We start from the raw sequence: 13,441 nt of genomic DNA on the forward strand, positions 1-13,441 counted from the left end.
TGCCCCTCCCCTTCCTCAACTGTTCATTTGAAAGGGACTTGTGTACACCTGCTTTCCACTGGAGTACCTGCAATTTTGTGAGGGCCAGCAGAATACTAGGTAGAAACTAACTAGGAAATCTTGACTCATCCCCAACCCAACACTACTGAAATGTTCTCTAGGGCCTGCTCGCGATTCCCTTAGGTTGACACCCCCCAAGCTCTATCTTCCAACTCTTTGAACTCTGTGGAGTTTTCCAGAATACTAGACGGAATACTCAAAACCCATTTCCTTCTAGTTGGATAGAGTTAGGCACTGAACCCAGCGGGTAAAACTAAAATTATACAGGGGAGGTGAATTGTCAAATCTGCGTGAATTCAACATCCATGCCAGAGAAGATCAGATAATTTCTGGGCTACTTTCCTCAATCCATTAATTCCTAAAAACTCATACTGGGTTTGCTTCAGACATTTCCCTGTCTGAGCCACGTGTTTTCAGCTTTGGCCTAGGTGAGGAGAGCGGTACCAAACTAGCACCTACTTCTACCTGTTCATGTACTCTCCATCTTTTCTTTTTCTGATGAAAACTCATTTTCTCACTCAAGAGTTTTGAGATCTTCAAACAAAGCCCCAAATGTCAGAATATTTCCCCTTTGCCCTTACCCACCAGAGACATGTTTAAAAATATATACATATTATTGGGTAGTTTTGTCCTCTTTAACCAGCATTCCCCAAATTGACCGGTTCAAAGTTGCAAGGAAAGTGATTTGTGAGTTTGCTGTTTTATGAAGGTGGGCTGAATTCAAGTTTGTTAAAGTATTTACTTTAAAACTCTAAAAGTTTAAAGTGCTATAAAATGATATAATCCATAAAGAAAAAGAAAGCTCTTTTCTCCCAGAAGTTTCTGTTGAAAAAAATCAAAATCAGGAATTCAGGAATTATCTCTAACCAAATCATCTTATTTTGCCTTTCAAGTTATCTTGACGAGTTTAATATCTTCAGAACATCTTATATGGAACTCCCAGTAGTATTCTGGTGATAAGATCTTAGTGGGTTTGTAGAGGAAGAAATACTTGTTTAAGAGGCTTTCATCATGCCATTCTGGCTCAATGTCATTTTCTTTGTCCCTCTGGATCCCCTTAGAGCACTACTGTCTGAGATTCAGAACCCTCAGAGGACGACTGCCGAAAATGGCCACATGACAGTATAAATCTCCCTGGTCAAAAGGAATGTAGGCCTCCGACTGGAGTTGTGGCTCGTCTGTGAAGGAGTCCTACTCGGCAGTATAGTACCAAACCTAGAGCTGAGCTACAGACTCATCCAGGGTCTCCACCCCAAAGTGGCTCTTGAAGATCTTGTCGAAATCCATGCAGATGAGGAAGTCCACTTGAACTGGATACAGTCTATGATGTGTTCCCCAATGGTCTTCATACGCATCGTACTGATGTCTTACCACCTGCTTTCTCTGTTCAACTCAAACACTTTGAATGTCCACAGGGCCCCCAGCTCTCTCCAAGGAAGCTTGGAGAAGTCATCCACCAAGATGTAACGGATGACTTTCTGGCCTACCATGAAGTATTTCTCTGCAGAGGTTATGAATGATCTCAGATACCTGTCAAGATACCTGTGGAACCAATGAAAATAGTAAAATTATCTTCCTTAAAGCAAGCAAAAGAGATCATCTTATTGCTTTTCTGATGAGTCTCATGAACCACAGAAGAACATTTTAACGGACTTTTCCCCATCTTGCTTTAGATGGCTTGCGTGCCCAGTATGTCCCTTGATCTTACCTTGAAGCTATATTCTGATATTCAACCTTACTTTTTCAACCTTTTTCTAGTCCAGCCTTTTAATGCTCCTAAGATCTCCCATTCCTGCAAATTGCCTCCGACACTTCAAGACAGAATGTTTCCTTTAAGAGCCCGTTTTCTTCTCACGCATACACTACCACTCACAACTACACCTAAGGAAAGAGGCAGGCAGGCCAGCCATCCCAGATCATTTCACTCCCCTTGAACTCTCACCCCCATAAACAACAAAGCCAAAGAGGTGTCTGTTCATCAGCATTGAAGCAGTGTTCCTCATAACAAAATTGGATGGGACAAGTCAATTGACAGTATTTATTGAGCACTTACTTTGTTCCGAGTAACGAACTAAGTACTTGGGATACAGTTGGTAAACAGTTCCTGCCCTTAATGAGCTTATAGCTTAGTCAGGGAGTTATAAATTAAAATGAATTACAGGGAAGGGAAGCAAATGAATTTAGGGATATGTACATAAGTGCGGTGGGAGAGAACATGAAGAGAATGGACAAGAGTAGGATGCCCAAACCCCAGTGGCAGAACTTACCCATAGGTCTTAGCACAAATGTGAGTGGAAGAGGTGAGAGAATTAATCAGTGGTATAATGCCTGGCCTTATTTTTGACCCCTTTCTCTTAGAAAGAATCCCAACCATCTCAAAGCTTTTGTTCAAAAAGAAGCACCACTTACAACCCATGCACCAACTTGCACACCCTTGATTTCATTATCTCTAGTCATTGTCAATCTCTCATATCACCAACTCTGAAATCCCTCTTGTTGTTCTCTCATGCTGTCGAGTCATGCCCGACCCATAGCGATGCCATGGACACTTCTCTCCCAGAACGCCCCACCTCTATCTGCAATCGTTCTGATAGTGTATCCATGGAGTTTTCTTGGTAAAAATACGAAAGCGGTTTGCCATTGCCTCCTTCTGAGTCTCCACCTTCGACTCTCTCCCGTGCTGCTGCTGCCCAGCACAGGGGAGTTTTGACTTCCACTCGCTAGCCTCTGCCCAAGCTAGGAATGGAATGGATATGCCTCTGCTTGCCTCTCTGTCCCATAGTCAAGACTGGTAGACTACTGGAAACCCTCCAGGTGCGATACTGATAGGTGGAAATTCCACTACTCTGTCTACATTCTCCTAATCTGCCTTCTGCCCACACACCCCCTCCCCACAAAAAAACTGTTCTTTACTCACCACAGGGACCTCTAATCTCTTGATGCACTCCCATCTATCTCTGGCCGTCTGACTCCATTTGCTCTTATACTTAGTTGCCTACCCTAGCTGAAATTTATTTTATTTTAATATCTGTCAATCCCATTAGTCTGTAAGCCCCTTGAGAGCAGGTATTGTCTCTATCAACTATATCGTCCTCTGCCAAGTGCTTAGTACAGTGTTTAGCACAACATAAGCATTCAAATACCACTGATTAACTAGAATTTTCAGAACTCCTTTTTGAGTGGAACTCTTGGTACAAGACTGGTGTGCTGAGAGACCTTGGGCAAGAAATTTAACTTCTCTGGGCTTCAGTTACCATATCTGTAAAATGGGGATTAAGACTGTGAGTCCTATTAAGACTGTGTCCAACCTGATTAGTTTATATCTACTCCAGCGGTTAGTATAGTGCCTGGTACGTAGTAAGCACTTAAATACCAAAAACAATGCCCTCCTCCACTTAGCTAATCAATCAATGGTATTTGAGTGCTTACAGTGTGCAGAACACTGTACCAAGCACTTGAGAGAGTACAACAGGATTGGTAGACACATTCCCCACCCACAGTGAACTCATTGTCTAGAGGGGGAACACTCTATGCAAGTGTTAGTTTGGGGCCGAGTATGTAATTTGGCGATAGTGGATTTGGAACTATTAGGACTCAGAATCTCTTGCTTCAAGCAATGAAATTGGGTTTCCTTAATTGTATAATCCTAATTAGGACTAAAAATAACCCTTCTATCTTCCAAATTATCCAAGGAAGACCCAAAGGAAGATAAACTCCAGCCCAGCAGGACCCAACTGAGAGTTCTGGAAAAGCCCTAGTAACTACGGGAGAATCAGATTCCCCATACAAGAAAATGACGAAAGTCAGAATTTAATCAGTACCACAAATTGGAAAGAAGAACAATAGAAAATACCACTGTTGGGTTAACAAGAAAAGAGTTACAGCCACTGAGTTACACAGATGCAAGGGCCAAGCTTGATGATATGATTAGAAGAAACCAGACAACATATGCATTGCCTGATGGCTGCCTGAAGGCTTTGCTTGTATATATGTCTGGGAAAAGGGTGTAGCCTAAGATAACCCCTCTAACTGACTCATTCTGGCTTTCTTCACACCCTTGGTATAGCTTAAGCAGAGAGAAATACTTGACAACATGAAACTATCATGATGGGGTCTCAACCAGGAGGTGTTCTCCAAGCGGCATGGCCTAGTCGAAAGAGCATGGGCCTGGGAGTCAGAGACTGTAAGCTTGTTGGGGGCAGGGAACATGTTTATCAACTCTGTTGAATTCTTCTCTCCTAAGCACTCAATACAGAGCTCTGAACATAGCAAATACTCAATAACTGCCACTGATTGAGGATCTAGGTCCTAGTCCCACCTCTGCCACTTGTCTGTTATGTGACCTTGAGCAAGTCACTTCACTTCTCTGTGCCTCAATTACCTCATCTGTAAATGGGGATTAACACTGTGAGCGCATGTGGGACAATTGGGTGCTTAAGAGAGTACAGTACAACAGAATTAGCAGGCACATTTCCTGCCTATAATGATTTTACAGTCTCGAGGGAGACACAGACTATATAAATAACTTATATAATTTAAAGATATATACACAAGTGCTGTGGGATTGAAGGTGGGGCAAATATTGAATTTATTCATTCATTTAATCAAATGTATTGAGCACTTACCATGTGCAAAGCACTTTACTAAGCACTTGATAGAGTACAATTCAACAACAAACAGATACATTACCTGCCCACAATGAGCTAGGTCATAGATCAAAGTGCATAGATGAGGCAGAAGGGAAAGAAAGCCAGGGAAAAAGATGGCTTAATCAGGGTAGCCTTCCTGGAGGAGATGCAACTTTAGACCTGTCCCTTATACCTGGCCAGGGAAAGGTAAAAATGTTCATCTTTTGAGAAGCAGCACGATCTAGTGGAAAGACCCCAGGCCTGGGAATCAGAGTAATACCAGCTCTGCCACTTGCTCACTGTGTTTCCTTGGACAGGCCACTCAACTTCTCCATGCCTCAATTCGCTAGTCTGCAAAACGGGGATTCAACATCTTTTAGTCATCTGTCAACTACAAGAATCATCAGCCACACATGAAAAGGGAGGGCACTCCAGACCAGAGGCAGGATGTGGTTGAGAAGTCAGTGGTAAGATAGGGGAGCTCAAGGTACAGCAAGTAGGTTGGCATTAGAGGAGTGAAGTATGTGGGAAGTAGTAGGAGAGTAGTAAATTGAAGTAGGAGGGAGAAAGGTGATTGAATGTTTTTTAAAGATGATGGTAAGGAGTTTCTCTTTAATGCAGAGTTGGATGGGCAACCACTGGAGGTTCTTGAAGAGAGGGAAAAAATGTTCTGAATGTTTTTGTAGAAAAAAATCTGGGCAGCAGAGTCAAGTATGATCTGGAGTTGGGAGAGACAGGAGGCAGGGAGGTCAGCAAGAAGGCTGATACAGTAATAAAGGTGGGAAAGGATAAGTACTTGTATTTATGTGGAAGCAGTTTGGATGAAGAGGAAAGGGTGGATTTTAGTGATATTGTGAAAGTTTGACACACTTTGGTGATGGACTGAATATGTGGGTTGAATGAGAGAGAGAAGTCAAGGATAACCCCGAGGTTATGGGCTTGTGAGACGGGAAGGATGGTGGTGCCATTTACAGTGATGGGAAAGTCAGGGGGAGACAGGGTTTGAGAGGGAAGATAAGGAGTTCTGTTTTAGGCATGTTGGGTTTGAGGTGACATCAGGACAGCCGAGTAGAGATGTCTTGAAGGCAGGAAGAATTGTGAGACTGCAGAGAGGGAGAGACCAATTAGGGCTGGAAGTGTAGATTTGGGCATCATATGCATAAAGGGGGTAGTGAAAGCCACATGAGCAAATGTGTTCTCCAAGGGAGTGGGAGTAGATGGAGAATAGAAGAGGACCCAGAACTGAACCTTAAGGGATACTCACAGTTAGGGGGTCAGAAGCAGAGGCCTGTGAAAGAGACGAGGCCTGTGAAAGAGACTGAGAATGAGTGGCCAGAGAGATAGGAGGAGAACTAGGACAGGACAGTGCTAATGAAGCCAAGGTTGATAGTATTTCCGGAAGGGGGTGGTTGACAGTGTCAAAGGCAGCTGAGAGGTTGAGGAGGATTAGGATAGAGTAGAGGCCATTGGATTTGGCAAGAAGGAGATCATTTGTGACCTTTGAGAGGGTGGTTTCTGTGAAGTGATAGGGATGGAAGCAAGATTGGAATCCAGGTCAAGGAGATAATTGGAGGAGAGGAACTTGAGACAGCGGGTATAGACAACTGGTTCAAGGAGTTTGGAGAGAAATGGTAAGAGGGAGGTGAGGCAATAGCTGGAGGGAGTCAAGGGAGGGTTTTTGGTTTTTTTAGAAAAGGAGAGACATGAGCATGTTTGAAAGCAGTGAGGAAGAAGCATTTGGGGAACAAACAATTGAAGATGGCGGTCAGGGGGCAAATGTTTTGATAAGGTGAGAAGGGATGGGGTCAGATGAACAGGTGAAGGGGGGTATTTTGAGAGAAGGCAGGAGATTTCTTGAGATTCTGATGGGAAGGAGTGAAGAAGAGGCAGGAGGTTGGGAGGGACTGGAGAGGAGCAGGGGAGATTTTGGGGAGATTACGCTTGATAGTTTCAATTTTCTCAATAAAGTAGGTAGCCAGGTCCTAAAGTGTGAAGGATGGGGGAAGCCAGGGGACAGGTGGTTTGAAGAGGGAGTTAAACATCTGGAACAACTGGCAAGGGCAATGGGCACTTACTGGGTTCAGAACAGTGTACTAAACACTTGGGAGAATACAATAATATAACAGAGTTGTTAAACACATTCCCTGCCCACAATGAGCTTACAGTCTAGAGGGGAGACAGACATTCATATAAATAAATTACAGACATGTACTTAAGTGCTGTGGGGCAAGGAAGGGGTGAATAAAGGGTGCAAATCCAAGTCCAAGGGCAACACAGAAGTGGGAGAAAAGGAAATGAGGGCCCATCTTTTCTGTCCTCCAGATGCCCTTCTCCTTGGAAATCCAGGTGATGCATTTCCTAACTCTCCCATACTTTTCTACAATCTCAATGCCAGCCCTGACAGATGCCGGTCTCTAACAGGGACAAAAATTATCTTCTGATCAAAAAATTATTTTTTGCAAAAACCAAAGCATCATCTGTGACCAGCTTCATGCAGCCCCAAGCCATTAAGAAGGCTGGATTGAAACTCCCTGCCCTTAATAAACCATTTCAGAGACCACTCCACCATGTGGCCTCTCACTAGACAGGCCCATGGGAATTTTTATGTGCCTCTGGCTGAGTTTCAGTTTCGTTTGCAAGCCAAATGCTCCGACAACCGTTCTGAGGCCACTTTTAATTCTATGGAGAGCCATGATACATTTCAATATTGGCCACAGGATAGCCAGACAATGAGACTCCATTGCTGGGCTGATTAGGTGACTGCAGTCTTCCCATTCTAGATCCACCCTAATGGAGCTATATTGCCTTTTAATGAGCTCTACTGATGTCATCAGTCTTTAAGGAGGGGCGCTGGGTTTGTGGTTTACAGACAGGTTATCAGTGTCTGTATGCCACATGCAAACATTTTTGCTTGTAGTTTGGATTCGTGTTTTCTTAGGTGCTCAGAAGACTGGTCTCTCATTTGACAGCTTACCTCAAAGCAGGACTGAAGAGGGTGATTGGATTTGCCAATTTAAACTCCAACCCCCAGTGATTAACTACTTCTCTGGTCTTGATCAATTTTGTTTCTGCCCACTTCGTATCAGTGATATTATCTAAAAAGATTAATTTTTTAGGTACGTAGGGGTGAAGATTTATTTAGGTCACAGGGCTAAGCATGCAGAATGGGTGACTCCTACGCAACCTCAAGCTGGGTAACTAAATTAGTATGCAAAGGGAATAGTTTTGTATCACGTATCCACAGGGAATTTAATTCAGATATGTTCTGACAAAGGAATACAGGCATTACAGATGCATGACATTCCTTAAACTAATTTACTATGAAACGTCTTTGTTCATGAGCAGAAGGGAAACAACATCAGGAAATGGGCGTTTTAACCAACGAGATTTCTAACCTTTCACATTGTTCAGTTGCTTGCATTGCTATTTAAAAAGCCAAAAATAGCCCCCAACATAAATTTTTGGTATCCACTCAGCCCTTTGAGAGACACATGCATTGTCCCAAGGTAGTGTCAGTGTCTCTCTCTCTCTCTCTCTTTCTCTCTCCACCTTTGGTCTGTAGCTGGGAAGAACAGATTGGGAGGCTGCAATTAGTGACTGAGTTAGCATGACTCCGAAAGGAGGTTTGAAGCAGTCTAGGTTCACTTTCTTGGCTCTTGGAAACCACTTTGTTAGGTTGCAGTAAGACAGATTGGCTCCCCCCGACTCCTGACACGACAAATCTTACTGGTGAAAACCCTAAAACTGCAGAGACCCTTCTCTACCTAAACTGATCTTTACATCCCATGAGGCGGCAGGCTCTTGGAGACTAGGGTTGACCCAGTGCCCCCCACCAAATTCCCAGATTTCAAATGTAAAGCTCTCCCATGTGAGGGCTAGCCTTGTAGGGCACAATTCGAAGACATGTCTTTTTATTTAACTTGTGGTACTCTTTAATTAATCTCAAGTGTGAGGCACAGCTGCCTTACTGAAATTTCATGGAGAACAATGAACACCCATGTGATTTACTCCTTACAATGCCACTTCAAGATCACTCAGCTTCATCACACCCTGATGCAGATGATTCTGATGCAGAAGAATCTGATGAAGAAATTTGCCCCCTGTGTCAGAGTGAGAGCTGGAAAAAGAACAGCCCATTTTTCCTGCATGTCTCAAATTTTGTTTTCTGAGAGAGAACTGTGCTGGCATTTTGAGGATATTGGATTTTCAAAAGGGTTCCTTCATTTATATTGAAAATCCATTACTGTAATTTTCAAGTAAGCTGAAAATTGCTCTAAGCATTTATAGAAGAACTGTTCCATGTTGTACCCCAGTAGACTTCTAGGGCCAGACAGGCTTCAAAATCATTACTAGAAAATCTAGCATGAATGCCTAAGTGGGAGTGGGAGGATATTAAGGAACTTTACTTCCATCTGCTGCTATCCACACTTGTTCCAAATAGCTTCTTCCTGCTCCAAACTCTGAGCAAATAGGCAAATGCTTGAAACCAAACATGACCCAGAGCGGCCCACATAGGGATTTTACCAGTGTCCCCAGTAAGTCATTCTGGCCCTGTGGGCATCTATTCTACTACACTAAACCTTTCTTTCCCCTCCCATCAACCAACCTGTTAATTTTAGCTGGGGAGGATGAGGAGAAAATATTTTTTAGTTTTTTTTTAAAGTGGGATCAGACTGGCCTGGGAACTACAAAACTGGCCAGATGATTACGAAGGAGTTGGGGGCTCACCTAAAGCAGAGAAGGAGAAGAAAATGGATGCTAAGGAGGGCAACCATTTTGCTTCTCCAAGTGTCCTTTGGTTAGTCTATCTCCTATTGAACATTAGGCTGAATGGATCACTGGCTTAACCCAGTATGGCACTGTTATTGTTCCTTGCCTTATGCAAGATTCATCTCCGACCCAAAGCGACTCCATGGACACATCTCTCCCAGAATGCCTAGTTGTGATCATTCTGGTTGTGTATCCATAGAATTTTCTTGGTAAAAATATGGAACTGGCTTACCACTGCCTTCTTCCACGCAGTAATAATAATGGTATTTGTTAAGTGCTTACTGTGTGTCAAACACTTTTTTAGGTGCTGGGGTAAAAACAAGCCAATCAGGTCAGATACAGTCCCTATCCTACATGGGCTCACAGCCTCAGTAAATTTGAGTCTCAGCCCTTGACTCTCACCCATGCCACTGTTGCCCAGCACAGGTGAGTTTTGATTTGTAGTAGATTACCTTCCGCTCACTAGCCCCTGCACAAGGTAGGAATGGAAATGCCTCTGCTTGACTCTCCCTCCCATAGCAGAGACAGGTGAGTACTAAAAACTCTCCAGGTGTGATCCTGAGAGGGGGTTATTGGCCCCAGGCTGTTTATATACTCCAGTAGTACTGGAGAAGTTGCATGGCCTAGTGGAAAGAGCACAGGTCTGGGAGTCAGAGGACCTGGGTTCTAATACTGCCTCTGCCACTTACCTGCTGTATGACCTGGGGCAGGTCACTTAATTTCTGTGTCTTAGTTTCCTCATCTGCAAAATGGGGATTCAATAACTGTTCTCCCTCCTACTTAAACTGTGAACCCCATATGGGACCTAATTATCTTGTATCTACTCCAGTGCTTAGTACATAGTAAGCACTTAAATACCACAATTATTAGTACAGAAGTGCACCAACAAAGGAGAAGGAAAAGATCCCTAAGCTGAATATGTCCCGACTGTGTGTTTAAAGGAATCCCACTCTGTACTAATTGTCCAGTGTTAGCCACGATGATTTGATTTATAGTTAATGCAACAAACTGGGACTAATGAACTAATTTTCTCAGATTACAGAGGAATGATGTTTGGGAATTAAAAGTCTAATTTAAGAGTAGAGTCCCTTGGGTTAGCTGGTTAAATTTAGCAATTGTGCTGTGTGGCTTTGCTTTTGAACACAGGCCAACAAATTGGGTGAGACAAATCATCTGTTCATGCTGATTTTGTACAATGACAAGGAAGTGAAAAGCTAAGACAAAGCAGTGGGCTGAAGAGACTCAGTGAGTGGCAGGGAATACACCAGCCCCACAATACTTATTAAAATATTTTTATCCTCAACTATTTCCCCTATCCCTAAACTATTTTAATGTCTGTCTCCTCTTGGAGACTGTAAGCTAGTTGTGGATAGGGACTGTGTCTACCAACTCTGCTGTATTGTAGTTTTCCAAGCACTTAGCACAGTGCTCTATATGCAGTAAGTAATCATAAATACCATGACTGAGTGAATGAGAAGAGAAAAGCATTCAAAAAGACTGAAACACAAAAGGAAGACCTTAAAGATCAACTATTCCTTGGAAAAGAATGGTTTCTGAGATGCCGAATCAAAAATACACGAAGGAAGGCCTGGGAAGGCATGGGAAGGCATGGCATGGGAAGGCATGACTACCTTGTAGGTAGTCAGTACACACTACTGCTTATAATACACTGTCATTTTCTGAACTTTTGAGAGAAAGAAATGCAGTTTGTGTTCCTCCACTCAAAGACACGTAAAACTACCTTTAAATAGAAACTGGGTAGACTTGGCAGCCCTCTCGTATTAGGTATATAAGACTTTGATTGGAAACTACTTCACCTCCCCATGAAGGGACCACTAGCCTGAATCCTTCAAACAAATCAGTCTCCTTTTCAGCATCTCTACCTCTTTGACTCTAGCCCCTGCAGATATTATTCCCAGGTTCTATTTTCTAGAGTGTCAGAATAGAACATGCTTCACCCAGCCATTGTTACCCCAGAACAAGGAGTTTGGAAGGAGGCCTTTAAATATCAGCTGCTTAAAATAATGATAGTAGTATTTGTTCATAATAATAGTAATAATATTAATAATAATTATGTTTATTATTGTAATAATAATACTTATGGTATTATTCTAAGCACAGTTCTAAGCACAGGGGTAAATACAAGTTAATCAGGTTTTCCTACATGGGGCTCACAGTCTTAGTCCCTATTTTACAGATGAGGTAACTGAAGCACAGAGAAGTGAAGTGACTTGCCCAAGGTCACACAGCAGATAAGTGGCAGATCCGGGTTTACAACCCACGTCCTCTGACTCCCAAGCCCGTGCTCCTACCATTAAGCCACGACACACATTGACTCCCCATTTTGCAAATGAGACACAACAGAGAAAGACTAATGAAGTGACTTGCCCAAGGTAACACAGCATGTAAGTGGCAGAACCAGGTTTAGAACACAGGTTTTCTGATTCCCAGGCTCATGCTCTTTCCACTAGGCCATGCTACTCCTCTGGCCACTACTAAACAGATCCACCGCATTCTCCCACCCCTACTTTTATCCACTCCCTGATCTAGACTGTGATCCGGTTGTTGGGTATGGATTATCTCTATTTGTTGCCTAATTGTACTTTCCAAATGCTAAGTACAGTGCTCTGCACACAGTAAGTGCTCAATAAATACAACTAAATGAATAATAGTACCCTTCCAGAATTCCCCTCCTGCCACCATGTGAGCTGCCACAGAAAATGGCCACACTAAACTCTATGGTAGAAGGACTTTGTCTTGCAGAATTACTCCAAATGCCAGAGAGAAATTATGCTAAGATTAATTACAGGAAGTTTGAAGAGTTTTAATAATTCCTCAGCTCTCTCCCACGTCTTCCTAAATTAAAAGTCTACATTCAAGGCAGTGACTAGTGGCAGTCCTTCAGTTTAGCCTTAGCGTCTGGGCAGCTTTTTGAGCTATTGGGATGAGCATGAGTTTCAATCCCAGTGCGGTGTTCTTGGGCAGATCACATCGCCTCCAAGAGGTCTTCCTGGATTAAGCCCTCTTTTCCCCCTACAGCCTCTCCTTTCTGCATTACCTGTTCTCCCTCCCCCTTAGACTGTGAGCCCCATGTTGTCGAGGGACTATGTCCAACCTGATTATCCTGTGCTTAGTACATAGAAAGCACATAAATACCAAAATTATCATTATGCCACACCCCATGACATAAAATGATTACCAACAGGGCCTGAAAATATAGAAGAGGAGACTGTGCATGAATACGTTTCCATGCAACAAGCAGTCAAAATTCCTGGGAGACAGTTCCATAAGGATGACAGTTTAATGGGATTTAATGAACGTTAAAATGTAGATTGCTTTCCTTCTCAGATAGGAAAAAAATGGAGTTCATTGCTCATTTTGTTTTTAAATCCTATGTTCAAGGTATATCAGTAAAACTGTCATTTCCTATCCTGGATCCCGCTGAAAGAGAAGCAGCATGGCCTGGTGGATAGAGCATGGGCCTGGGAGTCAGAAGGAGCTGGGTTCTGATCCCACTTGTCTGCTGTGTGACCTTGGGCAAGTCGCTTAACTTCCCTGGGCCTCAGTTACGTCATCTGAAAATGGGGGTTGATTGTGAGGTGCATGTGGGGCATGGACTGTGTCCAAACTAATCAGTTTATATCTACCCCAGTGCTTAGTACAGTGCCTGGCACAGTAAGGGCTTGACAAAAACCACTGGAAAAAAAAAACACCTGGAAAATACAGGTGAGTAGACATTGCTGGGCACTGTCAGTTTTGTTGAGAAGTTGAGCAGTGCAATTCACAAAGTTTTGTCCCAAACAAGTCTGGTCCTAGCTGCCAGAGGATCTCTAGAACCAACACGTGAAAAAGAATTCAGTCTACCCATCGCCTAAGTGAGGAAAAAGTGGATGGGAGGGAAGGGCTGTCAGCAGGAGGGAACGTGAAGATGGTTCTGAGTCATAGCTATATCTCGGTTTCCGTACTGGGGACCGGGCAAATGG

At 43.2% G+C, this 13,441-nt stretch overlaps 1 protein-coding gene across 1 annotated transcript; it reads right to left on the reverse strand.

The window, feature by feature from the left end:
* Positions 1–909: 909 nt before the first annotated feature.
* Positions 910–2,517, reverse strand: LOC100089476 (N-acetyllactosaminide alpha-1,3-galactosyltransferase). Its single transcript, XM_007656261.2, is given in 4 exon segments — positions 910–1,370; positions 1,373–1,602; positions 2,328–2,335; positions 2,485–2,517. Coding segments are annotated over 4 exon segments (732 nt in total).
* Positions 2,518–13,441: the final 10,924 nt, after the last annotated feature.

Source organism: Ornithorhynchus anatinus, chromosome 4 (assembly GCF_004115215.2).
Source record: "Ornithorhynchus anatinus isolate Pmale09 chromosome 4, mOrnAna1.pri.v4, whole genome shotgun sequence".
Taxonomy (NCBI): Eukaryota; Metazoa; Chordata; class Mammalia; order Monotremata; family Ornithorhynchidae; genus Ornithorhynchus; species Ornithorhynchus anatinus.